Raw genomic sequence first — 27916 nt, forward strand, 5'->3', positions numbered from 1 at the left:
ACCCATGCACAGCCCTTGGACAGTCTGCCTACATCAACTACTTTGGAGACCTTAGGACCATTATGGGACTGGACACTAGGTGGAGCAATTAATCTCTTCTAGGACCCAAAGAAGCAAAGTGAGGAGCAAGAGAGGCTAGATCTGAGAGAAATGGGGGGAAAAAACAAAGAAATAGGAAAGAAAAGGAAAGGAAAGGAGTAGGAAAGGAATGAAGGAGAAGAAAGGGAAAAGCCACAGAGAATGGGGTGGAAGAAAAAGAATGTTAGCAGTGAAAGAGGGAAAGTAAGAGGTGGATAAATGTGAGAAAGTTGGTAAGAAAGGGAAAAAAAGTATGTTACAAAAAAGAATAAAAATCATCACCATCAAATGATTATTGAAAATAGCTTACCCAGCCGCACGAGATACTGTATTGTCAGAAGGATCATGTTTTCCACGCTCAGGAGTTGGCTGCCAGTCAAACCTAACTGTTCCAAATCTTTGTTTTCCAACTGTGGAATCTTGTAGCAATTCACCAGCAGAGGACTCACAACAATGTCACCAACATTTCCATAGAAATAGGGTAAAGTGCCATAGCCTGCCCCAATAGAAGCAGGTCAATAAAGTTCAACATTTCTTTTTGAGGTCCAACCAGGTATATTTGCTCAACTAGGATCAATGATGCTTAACAAAGTCCCCTGCCCTCTGAGATGGCTACCAAATGAATCACTCAAATATATCAATCCTAGGGAATTCACTTGAATGCTCTAAATTCTACCCTTTTAGTATATTAGAAGAACAGGAAGCAAAATACTCAAATTATATTAATATTCAAATTATAGTATATAAGGGACATGTTAACATTACATCTCTGCCACAGAGGATTGATGAAAGTTTGCAAAAACATCTCTGTATCCTTTGTAAAACTGCCAGAATAAAATATTTTCAGATAAAATTCCTGATCAAGTTTCTTTTCAGATGAGAAATCAGAAAAGAAACAGACAAACTACAATAACATGTTTCACTTCTTGAGGTTTTCGTCTAAAAAAATTGAAGCTAAACTTATTGATCAACAGCAATATTCTGCCAGACGCAGATATGTGGAGTTTCTTACTCTTTTTGCCATCTTAGCTACTTCTGCTATGTTCTCTTCCGAAGTGTCAGTAAACAGTCTCAAATTATCTTAGAAGTAGATAGGACCAAAAAGTGTTGAAAATACACCCTGTTTTGGTGGTGTGGTGAAAAGAACAGTCCCTCTGTGAGTCTTTCTCAAAGGCAGGCACCAAAAGGTCCTCATGTTTTACGTATCTTTCCAAGGCTTAGTTGCACTATGCATACAACTCAAATGCTCAATAAGAACTTCCTGACTATATGGAATTTAAACAACTGGGACTCCCCTCCAGTGCCTGTAGGTCCAGGAGCAGTGGATGGGGCAGCCTGATAAAGAACAGGGCTCAAAGCAAAACCAGCCATGTCAGTAGGCTCAAGCCAACTGCAAGGAACAGATAACACTTCACATGGACATACCATAAAGACCTAGTGGGCTTAAACACCCTATCTGTTTAGTCCCGAAGGTAAAGCCAGCAGTCTTCTTCTTCTGGCCTAGGCTAGTCCCCCAGTGAGAGGACTCTCGATGTGGGTATGAAAGGTACTGTATTAGTCCTGGAATCTAGGGACTCCTAAATTTCTACACTTCCAATTATAGAGAGCTTGGAAAGGCTCTGACTCCTAAATGCTTCCCCACGGTTTAGATCTGCAGCTCTGCGGCCCCTTGGTTCTCCTGAGTGGGGCCTCTTCACTGGCTCAGCTTGCTCCTTTTCTCTGTGGTCTGGCTCCCTTTGACTGGAATGAGCCCTCTCCAGTCTCATCTCCTCTCATCGACCCCTCAGTTCCCCAGATGAAACATCACCTCTGAGAAGTCTTCTCAGACCCCTTCCAGGCAGAGTTAAGCTCCCTCTCCTCTGAGCTCTTGGAGTGCTCGGCTGTGAACCTCTAGACTCCCCCACTAAACAGTGCTCCTTGTGGGCCAAAAGGAGCCTTATTCCCAAATTCTAGTCACATGTTTCCTATAGCATGAAGGAGCTGACCAATAAAAGCTGAAAGAATTGATAGATGAATCAATGAATACATTCACGAACACATGCATGAATACACAGTGAAATGGAGAAGCATTCCTAGACTCCAGCCGACACAGGCAACTAGGAATTCCTTTCCTTACCTATCAGGATTACTGGTCTAACTCCTGAGTTACTCAGCAGATTTTCAGGAACAATTACAGTTTCCCCTGCAGGAATGGGTCGAGGTTGTAAAATTCCAGTTAATGGGGTCTGTGGAACCGGGGCAGATAAAAGGGACTCTGGAAAAAAAAGTTGTTTGACAAGAAGGATTAGATAGGAAGGCAAAGTGAAATACAGTTGAAATCAACACAGTGTTAATACTTTTAATATGCAAGTTTTATAAGCCTAATGGCTTTTTCATTAAAGTAATTTGTGTTTATTGTATAAAATAAGAAGTGAGAAAAATAAACAAAAATATCAACCATTATCAAATTGTCTGGAGATAACTACTATTTAGCATTTTGGTAGTTTTTCCTTCCAGTTGTTTTTCCACATCCAGTATTTTGGATTCTGTTTTGTATTTTATCTCTCCCCGCCCTAGATTATCAAGGTGCATCTACTCATTACAGAAAATGTGAAAAGTACAGAAAAATGAGAATAAGGATAAATTCATCATTAATCAGTACTACCTAGAGGCAACCACAGTAACACTGGCATAATTCTTTGTGTATATACCATTTCTATGCAGTCTTTAAAATTATTTTTTTAAACAAACAAAATTTTAAAGAACCCCACCTATGTCTTAGAATTGGTATATTTACATTTGTCTGTGTTTCATACAGCAAGGTAGATGGGCATTTGAACATTTAACTGTAGGCACCAAATGGCCACAGCTTGCGTATTATAAAGGAGAACAAGTCAGGATTCTAGTCACAGACTGAACCATCCAATTCAGAAATAATACGTATAGGTCACATAAGGAACCAGATCACAGGAGGATACAACTAATTCCACTACTGGCAAAGTGAGTTCATTTATGCTCTGTGATGGTGGATTGGTAGCATCAAGCTCTATGTAAAGAATGGTTCATCGATACTATGGGCTAAAACAAAGCCAGATGGTGAATCAAGATCTGTTGTGATGGCACATGTGCTTGTCGGGATGGCAGATGTGATGGGGACAAAATATTAGCTGCTATAATACTGGACACAATAGTTGGTTAAGGAAATTTATCTTCAAGTGTTCATGGAAAGAACGAGAGTAAGAGATACCTTTGCTAATTTAAGGAAACAAAACCCATCTTATGTTGAGATCTTACCAGTTCTTGAAAGAGGGCGAACTGTAGGAATAGGTACAACTAAACCAGGTTGGGGGACAGGTGACCCAGGATACCATCCTCGGTGTCGTTTCTTTGGTGGCCCAGAAATGAACATGGTAGCTGAATACAAAAAGAAAGATGAGCCTTGTCCTTAGTGATGGAAGAAAGGAAAGAAGCCAAAGTAGCATGGGACCTTTACTATGATTATACTTAGAAAGTCAAAGTCACTTTTCTAGAGGTAAAGTTAGAAAAAGTCATATACTAACAGTACTATCTAACAGCTGCAGGCTGTTTTACAATGTACAGTTTTACCAGATTATTTCATCTGAGTCTATCAACAACCCTGTGAAGTTGTAGGACAAATACATTGTTATACCCATTTCATAGATGGTGAAAGGAAGGCTCACATTTACCCAGGGTCACACAACAGAGAGGAGCTTTGAACCCTGTACTTTGGTCATCAAACTGTACTTTGGTCATCAAAGCCCACAGCCTTTCAAGACACTTCTTATGTATTTGCTTCAGTGTTATTTCCTAGATAGGAAATAGAATCACCAACATATGTAATCGTAATTGTTCATACCAATCATAAATTTTCAAAACATTGTATGAGAACCTAAGGAAAAACTGGGAGTGTGCTGCCAGATAATTCATCCTTCCAAACTCTCTGGACCACTTCTCCCATAATTCAGTTGCATTATTTCAAAACTCTAAGATGGGTATTGTACCTTGGTCTCCGGAGGCAAAGCTAGGTCTTGGTGACAAAGAGTAATTTGCTGGGCGGGCTGGAGTGGAGCTAGATGTGCTGCTCTTCCCTCCATGGCTACTGTTTCCATTAGCAGTGTCTGTGGTACACAAGAGGAGGCACTCAGAACAGTCTGGTCAGGACACTGCTTTCTGTGATGTTGCAACCATATGACAAACCTCACACTCTAGGTTTCAAAGAAATCCCACTGACAGGATAGCCCAGCTGCCTAAAGCCAACTACAACCATCAGAGTAGTTACCTTCACTAACATGAAATGTCACCCAAAATAATTTTCTAGGAATCCAAGAGATCTTTTTTATTGTTTTGGCCGTCCCACAGCATGCAGGATCTTAGTTCCCCGACCAGGGATTGAACCCAAGCCCTGTGCAGTGGAAGTGCAGAGTCTTAACCACTGGACCACCAGGGAAGTCCCCTGCAAGAGATCTCTTAGAATTATTTTCAGTGAAGTCTTTGGAGATGGTGGGTGGAAAGAAGAAAAACTATTTTTTAACCTTTGTATCACGGAAATTTTCAAACATATATAAAAGTAGAGATAATATATAAACTACATACCCATCACCCAGCTTCAACATTTATCAACACACAGCCACTCTTGTCTTATCTATACTCCCTATCTGTCCCCCCACCCGACATACACACATATGGGCTCTAGATTAATATGAAGTAAACTCATTTATTATATCATTTCATCCATAAATACTTTTGTATGTTTCTAAAATAAAAGGGCTCAAAAAAACATAACTGTATATTGTTTTATACTTAAAATTAACAATGATCAATAATTTCTTAATATCAAATATCCCATCGCAGTTTTGAAATTTCCCCCAATCAGCTCAGAAATGGTTTTTTACATTTCTTGTTTAAACTGGGGTTCAAAGAAAAATCTACACATTGTATTTAGTTGCTATGTGCCTTCAATCTCTTTTAATCTACAGGGTTCTCCTTTTTTTCCTTTCTTACAATTAATTTGCTGAAAACCTAGGAAAATTTCTCATTTTCTGTATTTTGCTGATTGGATATCCATGGTGTCATTTGATGTCTCCTCTAACTCCCAAACTAATCATTAGATATAGATGCTTGCTCAGGTTCAAGTTTGATTTTCTTTTGGCAAGAGTATCTCCTAAGTCCTGTTGTATACTTCCATTAAGAAGCACATAATGGCTGGTTTTCTCTCTTCCTGTGATATTAAGATTCATCAGTGGGTTTAAGAGTTGTTAGCCTAATCTTCAAGTTATAAAGTTGTTCATCGGCCTTTCATCTGATGGTATTAGCAATCATGATGATTACTGCCAAGATCCATACTTTCATTAATTTTTCTTTTACGCTGTAAAGACTTGGATTCAGTTAGTTTCAGTCTATAATCTAATCAGAGGGCAGATTCTGCAAGAATTGTTAGACCAGAGTAAGAACAAAAGAAGTCTGGATAAATTATGATACCTAACTGTTGGAAAGTTTCCAAGAATGATAGGTTCCCTTTATCCTTGTTTTTCTTCTACCTCTCTGACCATTTCTTTTTCTTAAACACTGAAATTTTCTAAGGGTTCTACCTTCAGTTCACAGCTTGCCTCACCCTACATTTCTCCTTGGCTGACACTATTTTCCCTGGTGATTTCAACCACATGCTGGTGCCTCAACTTTATACTATTAGTCCTGCTTTCCCCCTATGATAAATTAAATGACTGTTGAGCAGCTCCAGTTGGATGCCTCATGGGTATTTCAAACCCAAAATTGAACTTACAATCTCCTCCTGGGGAACGTGCTCCCCCTGTTGTATTCCCTATCTCAAGCCATGGGACCAACCATTAGCCCAGAAAGATGGACGTCAACCAAGACCCCTTCTTCTGCTTCACGCTCCCATTAATCAGTCAAGTCCGCTCATTTTACATCCTAAGTAGTTCTCCAATTTGTCTCCTCCTCTCCAACCTATTTTCACCCTGGTCAAGGACCTTGTCATTTCTCACCCAGACTATTGAATGACCTACAACCCACCTCTTTCTTTTTGCTGCCGAATGATCTAGCTTAAGTTAAAGTAAGACCATGTCACTCCCCTGTGCCATAAGTTATAGAGTAAAATCCATGCTTCTTAGCCTGACCTCCTATGACCCTTCCCTTGCCTGCCTCTTGCTCACCTCCTGCTAGTCCCTGAGTTTTACACTGTATGTTTCTGATGAGTCCAAACTGCTGGAAGTTTCTGCACACGTCCTGCTGCTTTCCTTTCCTTTCCTTTCCTTTCCTTTCCTTTCCTCTCCTCTCCTCTCCTCTCCTCTCCTCTCCTCTCCTCTCCTCTCCTCTCCTCTCCTCTCCTCTCCTCTCCTTTCCTTTCCTTCCCTTCCCTTCCCTTTCCTTTCCCTTTCAGGCTTTGCTCCTGATTTTTCCTGAATTTGAAATGTCTTTCCACTGCTCCTTTGTACAATGAATATCTTCTCCTAGCTAAAGACCAAGCTCCTACAAGAACTCGTTCTTTTGGGTATTTTTTCTGGCCACATGGCATGTGGGATCTTAGTTGCCCAACCAGGGTTCAAACCCACACCCCCTGCAGCATTGGAAGTGTAGCATCTTAACCACTAGACCACCAGGGAAGTCCCCAAGAACTCATTCTTGATTATTTCCTAAAATGCTGGGTTAAACCCCCTCCTCTGTGCTCCCCTAGGATATAATGTATTTACTGCAGTACACTGAAATATCTTCTTATAGGTCGATCTCCTTTACAAGGTTACAAGTACATTAGAGGTCAGGGATTGAGCCTTTTTTATCTTAGTATCCCCAGTGTCTCATCACAGCAGGTACCCAAGAAATGTTTATTAAAACAGAATCAACCTGCTTTGTCTCCCCTGTGTGCCAAATGTCATTCACTGACTCTTATGGGTGTAACATAGAAATACAAAGCTTTGTATAATAGTGCGTTATTGTAGACAGCCCCACTTTTGCCTTCAACTAGCAAAGAAGGAGCTTCTGTTTTCTTCTACCAAATTGTCAATTAAAGTTCACACAAGCCTTTTATAGACTATGTATTTACCAAAGCAATATAAGTGAGGAAAACATCACCTGCAGCAAAAGTCTTCCCTACAACCTGCAAAGACAAAGCCAGTGGCTTCACAACATTCTTATTCCGGGTCAGGTCCTGAGCTCCACTTAAATTGATTGCAGAATTAGCTGGACTGAGAACCGGCGAATCTTTAAAATGAAAGAGGTTGTTCAAATTAGAAACTACTTGTATATGCAGGAAGGAAGTTAATTCAACAAGAGTGAGATGAGAGACAGTAGATTGTAGAATTTCAGTTTCTCCCTTGATCTATTTTAAGAAAGTCCATTTCTCTGTACATAGGTTTTGTTTTCTTTTTTATGTATTTAACCAACACTCACTAGTGGGTACTATGTGCTGGGTGCTAGTCTAAGCACTTTAAATGTATCAATTCACCTAATTCCCATATGAATCCAATGAGGCTGGTACTATTAAAACTGTCTTCACAGTTTCCCTCAAAGCCATATTTTAATGAGATATATTTCATCTCTCCAGGTAAGTTCATCATTTGAAAAGTATCATGTAAGCTAAGTCATTGCAATATAGGGGAAAGAAATTTTCTCTGAAGAAAAGTTGCTTTAATATTTGGAATAAACTAGAATTTTTACCTACGTAATACCAGAGACATCCAAAAGAAAATTCCTATTTGGCTTCACAAAATAATTCAGTGCAGAAAAACCATATGCCATTTCAGAGGCAGGCTATGGGAGAGATAAAGACTCCAGCCAGCTAGAGTCTTCCAAAATGAACGATAGACCCCAAATCCCTGATTCTGCATCAGCAGAACAGCTTAATCAGATAACACAAGAAAGTGTCAAAGGGACTGTTAAAACACTGAGAGTTTGAAAAGCAAAGTGTTCTAAAGAGCAGGATACTGATGGTGCTACATTAGAAACTATCTAAAAAATTAGTGCTTGTACCATGATGTGATTCCTGATACATCTAATCAGTGCTTCTCATAAGAACTCAAAAGACTGAAATGGTCTCTTACTGGCTCAGAAGAGTTAATGTGCCTTTCTGAGGGCCTGACTTACACCAGGGAGTGCTTTTAAGGTCTACAGGAAGAATAGAGGCCAGCAACTACACATACAACGTTATAAAGTCACAGGAAACTGAAGACAGCCTGAGTTTTTCAGGTATTAACAGAAAACCTTACAGGACAGGAATCCCAGGTAAGTTTGATATGTCAGTGCACAGGTTGATCATTACGTTTCAGGCCACAAATATGTTGTTTGGTACAAGACCAACAGCTTACTTACTTAATAGCATATTTCTAACAGTCTAGGTAAGCATACAGGTAAAATGTGGTTAGCAGATTATAAAGGGTGGTAATTTTTTCAAGTCTGTGAATTCAAATTAGCACAGATCAATATTTAAATAATAACAAAAGGGTACAAAATCAATATACAGAAATGACCAACAGTTAGATAAAAGGCCTAGGAATAAGCTTAATAAAAAATGTACACAACTATATGAAGAAAAATTTATACTATTTCTTATGTAATGTTTGGGATTTGTTATAAAACATTGAGGGAGGGAGGGAGAGAGGCAGTAATATTGAATAATATGACCATGTGTTCATAATTATTGAAGCCAGGTGATAAGTACATGGTGATGGTCAATGATATTATTCTATTTTTATAACTATTTTAACTTTTCATATTAAAGATTTTTAAAAATTAAAAAATTTTTCTGAAGATCATGAAAATAGACCTGAACAAATGTCAAAACACATGATGTTTCAGAGCAGAAATATTCAGAGTCAAAAAGATGCCAATCAATCTAAGTTAATTCATAAATTTAATATGATCCTAGGAAAATACCAACAGGTTTAGATATTATTAGAATTACTATTAGAATTATTAGGATGTTAAGTAAGCAAACTGATGTAATGTTGATGTGAAGAAAATAAACACATAAGAATAGCCAGAAACATTCTGAAAAATAAAAGAAATGAGAAGAGGCTAACATGATGATATAATAAGACATCGTAAAACCTCAGCCTATAAAATACTGTAGTCTTAGTGCATTAGTAGACAAACTGAACAATGAAACAAAAAAGACAGTAAGAAGTAGATGCAAATACACATGAGAATTTAGTATAAGATAAATGTAGCAGCTCAAAGCAGCAATAAAGATGAACCATTCAATAAACTGTGCTATAGCAATTGAATATATGAGAAACAATTAAGCTGGATCTACATCTTACATCAAGTAAGAAACAAAATCAAGTGGACCAGGCTTTCCTGGTGGCACAGTGTTTAAGAATCCTCCTGCCAATGCAGGGGACATGGGTTCGAGCCTTGGTCTGGGAAGATCCCACATACTGTGGAGCAACTAAGCCTGTGCGCCGCAACTACTGAGCCTGCACTCTAGAGCCCTCGAGCCACAACTACTGAGCCTACGTGCCACAACTACTGAAGCCCACTCACCTAGAGCCTGTGCTCTGCAGCAGGAGAAGCCACCTCAATGAGAAGCCATGCATTGCGACAAAGAGTAGCCCCTGCTTGCCACAACTAGAGAAAGCCCACACACAGCAATGAAGACCCAACACAGTCAAAAATAAAATAAATAAAATAAATAAATAAATTTATAAAAAAATCAAATGGACAAAAGATATAAACTTAAAAACTGAAGATACAGAAATAATAGGAGAAAACATGGGAGAGTTAATTATCACCTTGAAATGGAAAACACCAAACTATTGTCCAAAATGCAGAAGCCATAAAACATTTATATATTCAGCTATGTAAAAATTTTTAAAATCTGTATGACAAAATACACTATAACTATGCAAACAGTAGCCAGAAGAGAGCTGGGGTGACTATACTAATATCAGAAAAAATAGACTTTCAGACAAAAAATATTACTAGAGAAGAAAAAGGGCATATTATAATGATAAAAGGGTCAATGCACCAGAAAGACATAACAATTATAAACATATATGCCTCCAAAGAGCCCCAAATTCATGAAGCAAATCCTGACAGAACTGAAGAGAGAAATAGGCAATTTGATAATAATAGTTTGAGATTTCAGTACCCCACTTTTAATAATGGATAGAATAACTAGGGAGACAGTCAAGAAGACTTGAGCGACACTATAAACCAATTAAACCTAACATATCAACAGAACATTCCCTCAAAAAAAGCAGAATACACATTCTTTTCTAGTGCATAGGGAACATTCTCCAGGATAGACAATATGTTAGGCGATAAAATAAGTGTCAATAAACCTAAAAGAATTAAAATCATACAAAATACATTCTCTAACCTCAGCGGAATCAAATGAGCAGTCAATAACAGAACGAAATTTGAGAATTCACAAATATGTGGCAATTAAACAATGCATTACTAAATAACCAGTGGACCAAAGAAATCATGAGGGAAATTAGATATCACTTTAAGATAATGAAAATGAAAACACAACAATTGAAAACTTAAGAGATGCTGTTAAAGAAGTGCTTAGAGGAAAATTGATGGCTATAAATGCCTATATTAAAAAAGGGGGACTTCCCTGGTGGTCCAGCGGTTAGGACTTGGTGCTTTCACTGACACGGCCCCAGGTTCTATCCCTGGTTGGGGAACTAAGATCCCACAAGCCACACAGTACAGCCAAAAAAAAAAAAAAGGAAGAAAGGGCAGAATATCTAAATAGACATTTCTCCAAAGAAGACATACAGATGGCCAAAAAAAAAGCACATGACAAGGTGCTCAACATCACTAATTATTAGAGGAATGCAAATCAAAACTATAATAAGGTACCATCTCACACCAGTCAGAATGGCCATCATCAAAAAGTCTACAAACAATAAACACTGGAGAGGGTGTGGAGAAAAGGGAACCCTCCTACACTGTTGGTGGGAATGTAAATTGGTACAGCCACTATGGAGAATGGTATGGAGGTCCCTTAAAAAAAACTAAAAATAGAGTCTCCATATGACCCAGCAATCCCACTCCTGGACAAATATCCAGAAAAAATCATAATTCGAAAAGATACATGCATCCCAATGTTTGTTGCAGCACTATTTACAATAGCCAAGACACAGAAACAACCTAAATATCCACTGATAGGTGACTGGATAAAGAAGGTGTGGTACATATATACAATGGAATATTACCCAGCCATAAAAAGGAATGAAATAATGCCATTTGCAGTAACATGGATGGACCTAGACATTATCATACTAAGTGAAGTAAATCAGAAGAGAAAGACAAATATCGTATGATATCACTTATATGTGGAACCTAAAAAAAATTACATAAATGAACTTATTTACAAAACAGAAACAGACTCACAGACTTAGAAAACAAATTCATGGTTATCAAAGGGGAAAGATGGCGGGGGGTGGGGGGAAGAATAAGTTAGGAGTTTGGGATTAACATATGCACACTACTACATGTAAAATAAATAATCAGCAAGGACCCACTATATAGCACAGAGAACTCTTCTTAATATTCTGTAACTACTTAAATGGGAAAAGAATCTGAAAAAGAATACACATATGTATATGTATAACTGAATCACTTTGCTGTACACCTGAAACTAACACGACATTATAAATCAGCTATACTCCAATATAAAGTAAAATTTTTTAAAATAAATAAATGAAAAGGGGGAAAATCTTAAATAAGTAACCTAACCTCTGCCTTAAAAAACTAGAAAAAGAAAAGCAAATTAAACCCAAAATAAGCAGAAGAAAGGAAATAATAAAGACTAGAGCAGAAATGAATGAAGTAGGGAATAGAGAAACAATAGTGAAAATCAACAAAACTGAAAGTTTGTTCTCTGAGTAGATCAACAAAATTGACAAAACTTTAGCTAGAATGAACATGAGAAAAGATGCAAATTACTAAAATCAGTGAAAAAGAGGGCATTGCTAGCAAACTTACAGAAATAAAAAGAATTATAGAAGAATACTATGTACAATTGTATGCTTTCATCATGGACTTAATTGTGCCCTTGTCCTCACAAATCATATGCTGAAGCCCTAATCCCTAGTACCTTAGAATGAGACAGCATTTGGAGACAGGGTCCTTAAAGAAGTAATTAAGATTAAATGAGGTCATAAGGGTGGGGCCTTAATCTAATATGACTGGTGTCCTTATAAAAAGAGGAAGAGACACCAGGGATATGCATGCACAGAGGAAAGGCCATGTGAGGACATAGCAAGAAGGCAGCTGGTTATCTGCAAGCCAAGGAAAGAGGCCTCAGGAAAAACCAACCCTGCTGCACCTTGATCTTGGACTTGTAACCTGCAAAACTGTGAGAAAATAAATTTCTGTTGTTTAAGCCACTTAGTCTGTGCTATTTTGTTATGGCAGCCTAACCTAACTCATAAAGACATCAAATTAGATGACTCAGATGAAATGGACAAAAAGGAAATACTAAGGAATACACTACAAAACTACTAAAGATAATAAATGAGTTCACCAAAGTTGCAGAATAGAAGATCAATATACAAAAGTCAATTGTATTTCTATGCATTTGCAATAAACAACACAAAAATGAAATTAAATAATCTTCCAAGGCTGAACCAGGAAGAAATAGAAAATATGAACAGACCAATCACAAGCACTGAAATTGAGACTGTGATTAAAAATCTCCCAACAAACAAAAGCCCAGAGCCAGATGGATTCACAGGCAAATTCTAGCAAACATTTAGAGAAAAGCTAACACGTATCCTTCTCAAACTCTTCTAAGATACAGCAGAAGGAGGAACACTCCCAAACTCATTCTAAGAGGCCACCATTACCCTGATACCAAAACCAGACAAAGATGTCATAAAAAAAGAAAATTACAGGCCAATATCACTGATGAATATAGATGCAAAAATTCTCAACAAAATACTAGCGAACAGCACATTAAAAAGATCATACACCATGATCATGTGGGGTTTATCCCTGGGATGCAAGGATTCTTCAATATATACAAATCAATCAATGTGATACATCATATTAACAAACTGAAGGATAAAAACCATATGATAATACATGCAGAAAAAGCTTTTGACAAAATTCAACAGCCATTTATGATAAAAACTCTCCAGAAAGTGGGTATAGAAGGAAGTTACCTCAACATAATAAAAGCCATATATGACAAACCAACAGTCAACATCATTCTAAATGGTGAAAAACTGGAAGCATTCCCTCTAAGAACAGGAACAAGACAAGGGTGCCCACTCTCACCACTATTATTAACGTAGTTTTGGAAGTTTTAGCCACAGCAATCAGAGAAGAAAAAGAAATAAAAGGAATACAAATTGGAAAAGAAGAAGTAAAATTGTCACTCTTTGCAGATAACATGATATTATACATAGAAAAACCTAAAGATGCTACCAGAAAAGTGCTAGCACTAATCGATGAATTTAGTAAAGTAGCAGGATACAAAATTAATGCACAGAAATCTCTTGCATTCCTATACACTAACAACGGAAGAGCAGAAAGAGAAATTAAGGAAACTCTCCCATTCACCATTGCAATAAAAAGAATAAAATACCTAGGAATAAACCTGCCTAAGGAGGCAAAAGATCTGTATGCAGAAAACTTTAAGACATTGATGAAAGAAATCAAAGATGACACAAACAGATGGAGGGACATACCATGTTCCTGGATTGGAAGAATCAACATCGTGAAAATGACTGTACTACCCAAAGCAATTTACAGATTCAATGCAATCCCGATCAAATTACCAATGGCATTTTTCACAGAACTAGAGCAAGAAATCTTACGATTTGTATGGAAACACAAAAGACCCCGAATAGCCAAAGCAATCTTGAGAAGGAAAAATGGAGTTGGTGGAATCAGGCTTCCTGACTTCAAACTATACTACAAGGCCATGGTGATCAAGACAGTATGGTACTGGCACAAAAATAGAAAGGAAGACCAATGGAATAGAATAGAGGACTCAGAGGTAAGCCCAAACACATATGGGCACCTTATCTTTGACAAAGGAGGCATGAATATACAATGGAAAAAAGACAGCCTCTTCAATAAGTGGTGCGGGGGAAATTGGACAGCAACATGTAAAAGAATGAACTTAGAACACTTCCTAACAGCATACACAAAAATAAACTCCAAATGGATTAAAGACCTACATGGAAGGCCAGACACTACAAAACTCCTAGAGGAAAACATAGGCAGAACACTCTATGACATCCATCAAAGCAAGATCCTTTTGGACCCACCTCCTAGAATCATGGAAATAAAATCAAGAATAAACAAATGGGACCTCATGAAACTTAAAAGTTTTGCACAGCGAAAGAAACCATAAACAAGACTAGAAGGCAACCCTCAGAACGGGAAAAAATAGTTGCCTATGAAACAATGGACAAAGGATTAACCTCCAAAATATACAAACAGCTCATGCAGCTTAATACCAAAAAAGCAAATAACCCAATCCACAAATGGGCAGAAGACCTAAACAGACATTTCTCCAAAGAAGACATACAGATGGCCAACAAACACATGAAAAGATGCTCAACATCCATAATCATCAGAGAAATGCAAGTCAAAGCCACAATGAGGTATCACCTCACACCAATCACAATGGCCATCATCACAAAATCTGGAAACAACAAATGTTGGAGAGGGTGTGGAGAAAAGGGAACTCTCCTGCACTGTTGGTGGGACTGTAAGTTGGTACAGCCACTATGGAAAACAATTTGGAGGTTCCTTAAAAAACTACAAATAGAACTACCATATGATCCAGTAATCCCACTCCTGGGCATATACCCAAAGAAAACCATAATCCCAAAAGAAACATGTACCATAATGTTTATTGCAGCACTATTTACAATAGCCAGGACATGGAAGCAACCTAAATGCCCATCAACAAATGAATGGATAAAGAAGATGTGGCATATATATACAATGGAATATTACTCAGCTATAAAAAGGGATGAGATGGAGCTATATGTCATGAGGTGGATAGACCTAGAGTGTGTCATACAGAGTGAAGTAAGTCAGAAAGAGAAAGACAAATATTGTATGCTAACCCACATATACGGAATCTAAAAATGGTACTGATGAACTCAGTGACAAGAATAAGGACGCAGATGCAGAGAATGGACTGGAGAACTCGAGGTTTGGGAGGGGGCAGGGGGTGAAGAGGAAGCTGAGACGAAGCGAGAGAGTAGCACAGACATATATATACTACCAACTGTAAAATAGATAGCCAGTGGGAAGTTGTTATATAACAAAGGGAGTTCAACTCGAGGATGGAAGATGCCTTAGAGAACTGGGATGGGGAGGGTGGGGGGGACTTGAGGGAGGGTGGGGGGGGGAGTTGATTGAGGGAGGGAATACAGGGAGATGTGTATAAAAACAGATGATTGAACTTGGTGTACCCCCTCAAAAAATAATAAATAAATTAAAAAAAAGGCATTTGGCATTCCTCAAAAAAAAAAAAAAAAAAAAAAACAAAACAAAAAAACAAAATTAATGCACAGAAATATCTTTCATTCCTATACACTAACAACAAAAGAGCAGAAAGAGAAATTAAGGAAACTCTCCCATTTACCATTGCAACAAAAAGAATAAAATACCTAAGAATAATCCTGCCTAAGGAGGCAAAAGACCTGTATGCAGAAAACTATAAGACACTGATGAAAGAAATCAAAGGCGATAAAAGCAGATGGAGAGACTTACCATGTTCTTGGATTGGAAGAATCAACATTGTGAAAATGACTATACTACCCAAAGCAATTTACAGATTCAACACAATCCCTATCAAATTACCAATGGCATTTTTCACAGAACTAGAACAAGAAATTTTATGATTTGTATGGAAACACAAAAGACCCTGAATAACCAAAGCAAACTTGAGAAGGAAAGATAAAGCTGGAGGAATCAGGCTTCCTGACTTCAAACTATACTACAAGGCTACAGTGATCAAGACTGTATGGTACTGGCACAAAAACAGAAATATAGATCAATGGAATAGAATAGAGAGCCCAGAGATAAACACACACACATATGGGACCTTATCTTTGACAAAGGAGGCAAGAATATACAATGGAGAAAAGATAGCCTCTTCAGTAACTGGTGCTGGCAAAACTGGACAGCTACATGTAAAAGAATGAAATTAGAACACTTCCTAACACCATACACAAAAATAAACTCCAAATGGATTAAAGAGCTAAATGTAAGGCCAGACACTATAAAACTCTTAGAAGAAAACATAGGCAGAACACTCTATGACATAAAGCAAGATCCTTTGTGACTCACTTCTGAGAATTATGGAAATAAAATTAAAAAATAAACAAATGGGACCAAATGAAACTTAAAAGCTTTTGCATAGCAAAAGAAACCATAAACAAGACAAGAAGACAACCCTCAGAATGGGAGAAAATATTTGCCAACAAAGCAACTGACAAAGGATTAACCTCCAAAATACAAAAGCAGCTCATGCAGCTCAATATCAAAAAAGCAAATAACCCAATCCAAAAATGGGCAGAAGACCTAAATAGACATTTCTCCAAAGAAGACATGCAGATGGCTAATAAGCACATGAAAAGATGCTCAACATCACTAATCATTAGAGAAATGCAAGTTAAAAGCCACAATGAGGTATCACCTCACGCCAGTCAGAAAGGCCATCATCAAAAAATCTAGAACACTGGAGAGGGTGTGGAGAAAAGGGAACGCTCTTGCACTGCTGGTGGGAATGTAAATTGATACAGGCACTATGGAGAACAGTATGGAGGTTCCTTGAAAAACTAAAAATAGAGTTACCATATGACCCAGCAATCCCACTGCTGGGCATATACCCAAAGAACACCATAATTCAAAAAGACACATGCACTCCAATGTTCATTGCAGCACTATTTACAATAGCCAGGACATGGAAGCAACCTAAATGTCCACCAACAGATAAATGCATAAAAAAGATGTGGTACATATATACAATGGAATATTACTCAGCTGTAAAAAGCAATGAAACTGGGACATTTGTAGAGACATGGATTGACCTAGAGATTGTCATACAGAGTGAAGTGAGTCAGAAAGAGAAAAACAAATATCATATATTAACACATATATGTGGAATATAGAAAAATGGTACAAATCAACCAGTTTGCAAGGCAGAAATAGAGACACAGATGTAGAGAACAAACATATGGACACCAAGTGGGGAAAGTGGGGAGGGTTGGGGGGAAATGAATTGGGAGACTGGATACCAAATAGTACACTCTAAATATATGCAGTTTATTGTATGTTAAAAAAAATAAACAAATGGATAAAGAAGATGTGGCACATATATACAATTCAATATTACTCAGCCACAGAAAGGAATTAAATTGAGTTATTTGTAGGGAGGTGGATAGACCTAGAGTCTGTCATACAGTGAAGTAAGCCAGAAAGAGGAAAACAAATGCTGTATGCTAACTTATATACATGGAATCTAAAAAAATGGTACTCATGAACCCAGTGACAGAGCAAGAATAAAGATGCATATGTAGAGAACAGACTTGAGGACATGGGGTGGGGGGGGGGCGAAGGGGAAGCTGGGACGAAGTGAGAGAGTAGCATTAACATATACACACTACCAAATGTAAAGTAGATAGCTAGTGGGAAGCTGCTGCATAACATAGGGAGATCAACTCAATGACTGGTGATGACTTAGAGGGGTGGGATAGGGAGGGTGGGAAGGAGTCGTGGGAGGGAGGGGATATGGGGATATATGTATAAATACAGCCGATTCACTTTGTTGTACAGTAAAAACTGGCACAACAGTGTAAAGCAATTACACTCCAATAAAGAGTTTAAAAAAAGAAAAATTTAAATAAAAATAAAAGTTCCATTTACATATCAAAAAATAACTACTTAGGAATAAATTTAATAAGAGAAATGTAAAGCTTATATTGTGAGAACTATAAAGCATTGTTAAAAGAAATTTTTAAAGATCTAAATAAATGGAAAGACATCCCATGATCCTGGAGCAGAAGACTTAATATTGTAAATACGGCAAATACTCTCCAAACTGTTCTAAAGATTCAGCACAAACTCTACCAAAATTCAAGCTGGTTTCTTTGTAGAAACTGACAAGTTAATCCTACAATTCATATGGAAATGCAAGGGGCCCATAATAGCCAAAATAATCTCAAAAAAGAAAAACAAAGCTAGAGGATTCATATTTACCTATTTCAGAACTTCATACAAAGCTACAATTATCAAACAGTGTGGCACTGGCATAAGGAAAGATGTACAGATCACTGGAATAGCACTGAGAGTCCAAAAATAAAAGCTTACATTTAACGGGCAACTGAATTTCAAAATGAATGCCAAGAAAATTAAAAAAATAGTCCTTTCAACAAATGTTTATTGGAAAACTGGATATTCACATGCACAAGAATGAAGTTGGACCTCTTCCTCAAACTATATACAGAAATTAACCAAAACTGGTTTATAGATCTAAATGTAAGAGCTAAAACTATAACACTCTTAGAAGAAAACACAGAAGTAAGTCTTCATGGCCTTGGATTATGCAATGGTTTCTTAGATGTGACACCGAAAGCACAAGCAACAAAAGAATAAAATAGATGAATTGGACTTCCTCAAGATAAAAAAATTTTGTGCTTCAAAGGACACCATCATGAGAATGAAGAGACAACTCTCAGTAAAGGACTTGTATCCAGAACCTATAAAGAGCTCTTACAACTCAATAATAGAGAGACAAATAACCCAACTGAAAAATGGGCAAATGATTTGGAATAGACATTTCTCTAAAGAAGATATACAGATAGCCAATTAGCACATGAAAACATGTTCAATGTGATTAGCCTCAGAGAAATACGTGTCAAAACCACAATGAGATAGATAAAACAAAACAAAACAGAACAAAACAAAACTGACAATAACAAGTGTTGACAAGGATATGGAGAAACTGGAACCTTCACATATTGCTGGTAGGAATGTAAAATGGTGCCGCCACTTTGGAAAAAAAGTTCCTCAAATGGATATACAGAGAGTTACAATATGACCCAGAAATTCCACTCCTAGATATAGAATGAAAGAGAAGTGAAAACATGTGTCCATACAAAAATCTGTACACAAATGTCCATAGCAGCATTATTCATAACAGCCCCAAAGCAGAAACAACCTAAATGTCCATCAACTAATAAATGGATAAATAAAATGTGGTATATCCATAAAATGGGATATTATTCAGCAACAAAAAGGAATGAAGTACTGATACATGCTACAACATCAATGAACCTTGAAAACATTGTGTCAGGTGAAAGAAACCAGTCACAAAAGGCCATAGGTTGTAGGTTTGTAGTCAGAGAGCACAGTTAAGCATTAGATAGGATCAGAGTGAACTTTCTAAATGTCAATTATTTTATGTTATTCCCTAATCTGTACCATATTGCACATGCTTCTATTCTTGCATTTATCAGGTATTGTGGCATTGGCATATTCAGCATTTAACATTGGTTTTGATTATTTGGGAGCAGCCCCAATGTCCAAAATGCGATAGCCTGTAATCTTGCTAGATGTGAATTTGAACTGTAGGCTGTTGTACAGAATCAGGTGCTTAGATAGTAAGCAGCTGATTGCCCAGCATCTGTATCTCACCAAGGCCTGATTATCTCTACTAGTGACCTTGTAAGCACTGGAGAATTTGTAAACTTGGAAAATTCCTTGAGCAAGTCACAGCTCTATGTTGTAGGACTTTGTAATTTCCCGTTGGGTCGTGAGCTCCTTGAGGGCATTCCTAGCTCCTGGCACAATGTCTGCCACATCATGGCTGAAGAAACAGAGTGGGAAAAAAAGAAGCCAGAACAATTTCCTTATCCTCTTTTGCAATAGTTCCATAATTCTCTGTTAGTGCAAAATCACTGTGTGTGTGTGTGTGGGGGGGGAGCTTTTTAAAAAAGGGAGCCATCTAAGTAGCAAGTTGAAAGAGTCTGAATTCTGATTTTGTCACTAATAACTTTTTTTTTTAAACCACACATTAAGCTTTCCTGAGAGTCTGTTTCATGATCTGCAAAATGGTCCTAAAACCTACCTCACGGTAGCAATTAACATATTTAGAAAGTGCCTAGAACACAGTAGATACCCAATAAATATTTGTCATGCTAAATCTTGTTAAGGGTTTTCCGGATGCTGGAGAGCTGAAATCTTTACAAGCTCGCTTTTTGCCCTTGGCACCTGTATTAAACTTAGACTACATAATTTGCTTTTTTCCCAAGTGAAGTACTCTGGATCTATTTTCACATTCAGGCTGCAATTAGAATAACGTCCTAATAATACACAATATTTGTATTAATGCATGCTGAGGCTGCATTTGTCAGCCATATTTTATTTTTGACTCAATGTGAGTAGCATTTATTTAAAACATGATAATTAAAATACAATTCCCCCTATAATTAATGTTAAATCAGATATCTTCCTAACCTGTTCTAACGCTATTCATTTTCAAACAGCTTTATTGACATAATTGACAATAAATTTCACATTCTTAAGGCAAACAATCTGATAAGTTTTGACATACGTATATACTTGTGAAACCATCACCACAGTCAAAATATGAACCCATTCATCACCTCCAAACCTTTTTGTGGCCTCTTGTCATCCCTCTTTCCTGTCTCTCTTGCTCCCCCATTTCTAAACATTCACTGATCTGCTTATTTATTTATTGCTTTGGCCATGAGGCTTGCGGGATCTTTTTTCCCTGACCAGGGATTGAACCCAACCCCCAGCAGTGGAAGCTCAGAGTCGTAACCACTGGACCATCAGAGAATTCCCTGAGCTGCTTTAGACTAGTTCTAGTTTGCATTTCCTAGAGTTTTATACAAATAGGATAATACTGTATTCTTTTTCTTTCATCTGGCTTCTTTCAAGTGAATTATTACCTTAATTACTTTGAAATCCATCCATGTTGTTATGAGTATCAATACCTCATCACTATTTATTGAATTGTATATAACAATTTATTTATCTGTTCAGCTGGATAAACATTCACCTGGATGGACATTTGGGTTGTTTCTAGTTTTTGCTTATTACAAATAAAGCTGCTATGAACATTTGTGCACAAATGTTTGTATGGGCATATATTCCTTTCCTCTTGGGTAAATATTTAGGAATGGAATGGCTAGACCATCTGGTAGGTATATGTTTAACTTTTTAAGAAAAAGTCAAACTGTTTCCCAAAGTGGCTTTACTATTTTACATTCTCAGCAGTTTACAAGAGTTCCAATTCCTCCACACCCTCATCAATACTTGGTATAGTCAGTCTTTTAATTTGAGACATTCTAAGTGTGTTGGAACATCTCATTGTTGTTTTAATTTGCATTTTTCCAATGACTAATGGTATTAAGCATGTTTTCATGTGCTTAATTGCCATCATATATCTTTTGCCCATTTTAAAAATTAGGTTGTTTTCTTATCATTGACTTTTTAAGTCTTTCTTCTGGATACAATTCCTGTATGTGCTTTGCAGAGTTTCACCCAGGCTGTGGCATGTGCTTTCATTCTCTTAACAGTGTCTTCTGAGGAGTAGCAGTTTTAAATTTCAGTAAAGTCCAATATATCAATTTGTTCTTTTATGGATTGTGCTTTTGGTATTGTATATAAGAAATCTTTGCCTAATTGAGGGCACAAGTATCTTTTTCTGTTTTCTTCTAGAAGTTTTATAGTTTTCAGTTTTACATTTAGATCTATGACCTGAGTTATTTTGTGTGTGGTATGAGATATGGACTGAAGTTTATGTTTTTTCATATCAGTATCCAATTGTTCCAGATCCACTTGTTAAAAGGTTATCCTTTTCTCACTGCATTGCCTTATGCCTTTGTTAAAGGAACATATATGTGTGTTTCTTTCTAGAGTTTCTACTCTGTCCCATTGATCTATTTGTAGTACATATTTACACAAGTACCATGCTGTTTTGACTATTGTCACTTTATAATGATCCTTGAAATCAGGTAGTGTTAGCCTTCCAACTTTTTTCTTCTTTTTTCAGAGTTGTTTTGGCTATTGTTTAAGTTGTTTGCATTTCCATATGAATTTTGGAATTACCTCCTCAACTTCTAACAAAAGAAAATAAATTCCTCTAAGATTTTTTGTTTGGATTATGTTGAAACTACAGGTCAATTTGGAGAGACCTGACATGTTAACAATATTAGTCTTTTTTTTTTTGGGGGGGTACTTCAGGTTCAATCATCTGTTTTTATACACATATCCCCGTATTCCCTCCCTTCCTTGACTCCCCCACCTCGAGTCCCCGCCACCCTCCCTGCCCCAGTCCTCTAAGGCATCTTCCATCCTCGAGTTGGACTCCCTTTGTTATACAACAACTTCCCACTGACTGTTTTACAGTTGGTAGTATATATATGTCTGTGCTACTCTCTCGCTTCATCTCAGCTTCCCCTTCACCCCCCAATATTAGTCTTTGAACCTACAAACAAGAGATGTCTCTCCAATTTATTTGTCTCCTTTACTTTCAGCTTTGTTTTCTAGTTTTCAGGGCACAGTTCTTTCATGCCTTTTGTAAGATTTATACCTAAATATTTCATGTTTTTATGCTATTATAAGTGGTAGTTATTTTTAAATCAATTTCTGATACTTTATTGCTGATATATAGAAATATAATTGATATTTGTACATTGATCTTGTATCCCACAATGTTGCTAAACACACTTATTAGTTCTAGTAGCATTTTTGTAGACTTCATTGGATTTTCTACATAGATAACCTACTGTCTACGAATAAAGATAGTTTTACTTCTTTTCCAAACTGGATATCATTTTTTTTCTCACCTGACTGTACTGGATAAAACCTGCAGTACAACATTGAATAGAAGTAGTAAGAGCAGATATGCCTTATTCTGATCTTAGGGAGAAAGGATTTGGTCTTTCATCACTAAGTATTTTAGCTGTGGGGTTTTTTTTTTTGGAGATGCTCATTATCAGGTTGAGGAAGTTTCTTTCTTTTCCTAGTTTGTTGAGTCTTTATTAGGAATAAATATTGGATTTTGTTAATGTTTTGTTCCGCATCTATTGAGATAATTATATGGTTTTAGTTTAGTTTGTTAATATGGCAAATTACATTAATTGGTATTCAAATGTTAAACCAATCATGCATTCCCAGGATAAATTCCACTTGGTCATGATATATTACCCTTTTAACATATTGTTGGGTTCAATATGCTAAACTTTTCTTAATAAATTTTCCATTTGTTTCATGAGGGATATTGGTTTGAACTTTTCTTATAATGTCTTTGATTTTGGCATCAAGGTAATGCTGGTTAGAATGTGTTAGGAAGTAGTCCATTCTCTTCCTAGAATGGACTAGAATTTGTGTAGAATTGGTATTATTTCTTCCTTAAAGGTGTAATCTATCAGTGAAGCCATCTGGGCCTGGAGTTTTTTGTTTTTGTTTTTGTTTTGTTTTGAGGAAAGATTTCAACCACATTTTCAATGTATTTAATATATATTGGGCTATTCATGTTGTCTATTTCTTCTTATGTAAGCTTTTATAATTTGTCTTTCAAGAAATTCATTTCATCTAAATTGTCACATTTATTGGTATAAAATTGTTCCTAACATTCCCTTATTATTCTTTTAATATCATTCAAATTTATAGTGATGTCACCTCTCTCATTCCCAATATAGGTAATTTGTATCTTCTATTTTCCTATCAGTCTGGTTAGAACTTTATCAATTTTATTGATTTTCTCATAGCAGTAGTTTCTGGTTTTATCAATTTTTTCTATCGTTTTTCTGTTTTCTGTTTCACTGACTGCCACTTTTTTTTTTTCACTGACTGCTACTTTGATCTTTATTATTTCCTTTCTTCTGCTTACTTTGGTTTTAATTTTGTCTTCTTTTTCCTAGTTTTTTAAGGTGGAAGCTGAGTTCATTGACTCAAGAGCTTTCTTCTTTTCTAATATAGGTTTAGTGCTGTAAATTTTCTTCTAAATACTGCTTTACTGGCATCCCACCAATTCTGATATGTTCTTTTTTCATTTCCATTCAATTCAAAGTATTGCTAATTTCCCTTTCAATTTCTCTTTTGATCCATGGATTATTTATAAGTGTGTTATTTAGTTTTCAAATATTTAGAGATTTTCCAGAAATCTTTCAGTTATTGATTTCTAGTACAATTTCATTTTGGGCAAAGAATACTCTCTGTATTATTTGAATACTTCCAAATGTATTCAGACTTGTTTTATGGCCCATAACCATAACATAATTATTTCTGTTCCTCTGTATGTAAAATGTCTTTTTTCTCTGACTTGGTAAATGTTCTATGTGAACTTGAGGAGAATGTGTATCTTGCTGTTGTTGGGTGGAGTGTTCTATAAATGTCAATTAGGTCAAGTTGGTTGATACTGTTGTTCAAATATTCTATATCCTTATTGATTTTCTATTTATCTGTTCTATCAATTGTTGAGAGAGAAGTATTGAAATACCCGGCTATAATTGTGGATTTATATATTTCTTAAAATAATTCTATCAGTTTTTGCTTCATGCATTTAAAAAAATTAATTTACTTATTTTTATTTATTTATTTGGCTGCATTGGGTCTTCATTGCTGCACGTGGGCTTTCTATAGGGCTTTCTCTAATTGTGGCAAGCAGGCACTACTCTTCATTGCAGTGTGTGGACTTCTCATTGTGGTGGATTCTCTTGTTGTGGAGCAGGGGCTCTAGGCACGTGGGCTTCAGTAGTTGTGGCATGCGGGCTCTAGAGCGCAGGCTCAGCAGTTGCGGTGCACAGGCTTAGGCTTAGTTGCTCCATGGCATGTGGGATCTTCCTGGACCAAGGATTGAACCTATGTCCCCTGCGTTGGCAGGCAGATTCTTAACCACTGCACCACAAGGGAAGTCCTGCTTCATGTATTTTGAAGCTCTGTTAGTAGGTACATAAATGTTTAGCATTGCTCTGTCCTCTTGATTAACTGACCCCTTTATCATTATATTACCTCTTTTAAGTTTTGGTAATATTCTTTGCCCTGAATCTATTGTGCCTGATACTAATATAGCCACTCAAGCTTTCTTTTGACTGCTGTTAGCATGGTAGATTTTTAAAATACTTTTACCTTTTACCTATTTATATTTTAACTGTATTTCATGTAAGCAGTATAGAGTTGGGTCTTACTTTTTTTTTTCCAATCTGATAATATTTGCCTTTGAGTGGGGGCTGTTTAGATCATTTACATTTAATGTGACCCTTGGTGTGGTTAGATCTCAGTCTTTCATCTTGCTATTCATTTTCTACTTCTTGCATCTATTCTTTGTCCCCCTTTTCTCTTTTCAGCCTTCTTTTGAGTTAAGTATTTTATGATTCCATTTTATCTTCCTTGTAGCTTATTAACTATAACTGTTAGGTTTTTTAGTGGTTGATTTAGGGTTTATAGTATATATCTTATCACATCTAACCTCAAGTGGCATTATATGACTTCGTGTATAGTACAAGAACTTTACAATAGTATACTTCCATATCTCCCCTCCTGGTCTTTTGCTATCATCATGCATTTTACTTTTCCATACATTATAAACCTCATAATATATTATTATATTTGTGTGAGTCAATTGTCCTTTAAATAGATTTAAATAATAAGAAAAAATGTATACATTTACCCATGTAGCTATCACTCTCAATGGTTTTCAATCCTTTGTAAAGATTCTGATTTTCTTCTGCTTGGTATTATTGTCCATCTATATGAGTGACTTCCTTTAGCATTTTTTTAATAGTGTAAATCTGCTAGTGGTGAATTCTTTCACATTTTGTATGTCTGAAAATATCTTTATTTCACCTTCATTTTTGAAATATATTTTTGTTGAGTGTGGAATTCTAGGTTGACAGTTCTTAGCTTGCAGTACTTTAAAGATGTTGCTCCTCCGTCTAATCTAGACTGTTTCCCACTAGAAATATAATGTCATGCTTATTTTAGTTTCTCTGTACACAGCACAGTTTTTTTTTCTCTTGATGTTTTTAAGATTTTCTCTTTAGTTGGCTTTAAGCAATTTTATTATGATGTGCTTTGTTGTGGTTTTCTACATGTTTCTGTGCTGGGGATTCATTGAACTCCTTGGATCTGTGTGTTTATAATTTTCATCAAGTTTGGGAAGTTTCTGTCCATTATTTTTTCAAATATTTTTTGTCTCCCTCACTCCCATTCTTCAGGCACTCCAGTTTCAGTATATTAGGCTGCCTGTAGTTGTCCCAGAGGTCACTAATGCTCTTTTCAGTTTCTTTTATTTATTTATTTTCTCTCTGTGCTTCACAGTGGACAGTTTCTATTACTATGTCTTCAAATTACTAATCTTTTCTTCTCTAATGACTAATCTGTTGTTAATCCCATCCAGTGTATTTTCTATTTCAGACATCATACTTGTCATTTTGAGAAGTTCATTTTGGGTCTTCTTAATATCTTCAACAACTACTTACCTTTTTGAACATAAGAGATATAGTTATAACTCGATCGATGTCCTTTTCTGCTAATTCTGACATCTGTGTCAGTTCTGGGTTGGTTTTGATTGATTAATGAGTCTCCTCAATATTAATATTGTGTTTCCCTGCCTCTGCATGCCTGGTAATCCTTGACTGAATGTCAGGCATTATAAATTTTATCTTGTAGGAAGCTGGGCATTCCTATAAGTACTTTTTTTTTCTTCTTCTAGTTTTATGGAGATATAATTGACATACAGCCTTGTATACGTTTAAGGTGTACAGCATAATATTTGACTTACATATATCATGAAATAATTACCACAAGAAGTCTAGTGAACATCCATCATCTCATATAGATACAAAATAAAAGAAAATTTTTTTTTCCTTGTAATAAAAACTCATAGGATTTACTGTCTTAACAACTTTCATATATATTATACAGCAGTGTTAATTATATTTATCATGTTGTACATTGCATCCCTAGTACTTATTTATCTTATAATTGGAAGTTTGCCTAGAAATATTCTTGAGCTTTATTCTGGAATGCAGTTAAATTAGTTGGAAGCAATTTGATCCTTTTGAATTTTTTTTTTTTTTTAGGCAGTTTTGAGGTAGTGCTCAGTCTAGGGCTAAGTATTCTCCAATACTGAGACAAGATGCTCCTAAGTACTCCATCCAATGCCTGAGAAATTGTGAGGTTTTGCTGTCTAGCTGGTGGGAACAGTCCCTGTCCTGGTCCTGTATGAATGCTCCTTCTCATTCTTTTGGATGCTATTTTTTACCAGCCTTGAGTAGTTTCCTCACGTGCATACATCAATCAGTACTTTATTGAACATTTCAGGGGACCTTCTACACAACTCTGGGGTTCTCTCTCTCTCTCTGCATCTCTCTCCCTTCTGGTACTTGGCCCAATGAACTTTAGCTGTCTTGGTGTCCCTATACTCTCAGTTTCTTCTACTCAACTTAGGGGACCTATTGGGCTCCCCCACAGTTCCCCCTCCTTCTATCGTGGTCTGGAAACTCTCCTGGAAGTAAGCTTGGGCAATGGTAAGACTCACATTATTAGCTTTCCATTGCTCAGGAATCAATGATTTTGTTGCCTGATGTACAGTGTCTTAAAAATGGTTTTTCATGTAGTTTTATCTTTTTTTGTTGTTGTTTCAGGTTGGAGGGTAAATTTAGTCCCTTTTTATTTATTTTGGCCAAAAGTTGATATTTAGTTGATCTCTACGGATTTTTCAACCTTAGTGCTCTTCTCTCCTCTTCCCATTCCTCTTGCCCCTTATTTTGTTCTTGAAATTTGAGACACATGAATATTTTACAGAATTCTAGGTAGAGATCAATATTATCTTTGTAGAACCCAGCAATTTCCTAATAAAATT

The 27916-nt window shown here is 36.5% G+C and overlaps 1 protein-coding gene across 3 annotated transcripts in view; it reads right to left on the reverse strand.

Annotated features, from left to right (window-relative positions):
• GREB1L (GREB1 like retinoic acid receptor coactivator) overlaps positions 1-27916 on the reverse strand; it is a 130417-nt gene that overhangs the window by 66826 nt on the left and 35675 nt on the right. For 2 of the 3 annotated variants that reach the window (XM_057699871.1, XM_057699870.1), the window contains exons 6-9: positions 4080-4196; positions 3352-3471; positions 2195-2332; positions 389-574 (exon numbers count right to left, since the gene is read on the reverse strand). In XM_057699871.1, coding sequence (XP_057555854.1) covers positions 389-574; positions 2195-2332; positions 3352-3471; positions 4080-4196 — 561 coding nt within the window. Of the gene's footprint in view, positions 1-388; positions 575-2194; positions 2333-3351; positions 3472-4079; positions 4197-7164; positions 7294-27916 lie in introns of all 3 variants that reach the window. The other variant, XM_057699869.1, reaches the window with a different exon arrangement.

Source organism: Hippopotamus amphibius, chromosome 11 (assembly GCF_030028045.1).
Source record: "Hippopotamus amphibius kiboko isolate mHipAmp2 chromosome 11, mHipAmp2.hap2, whole genome shotgun sequence".
Taxonomy (NCBI): domain Eukaryota; kingdom Metazoa; phylum Chordata; class Mammalia; order Artiodactyla; family Hippopotamidae; genus Hippopotamus; species Hippopotamus amphibius.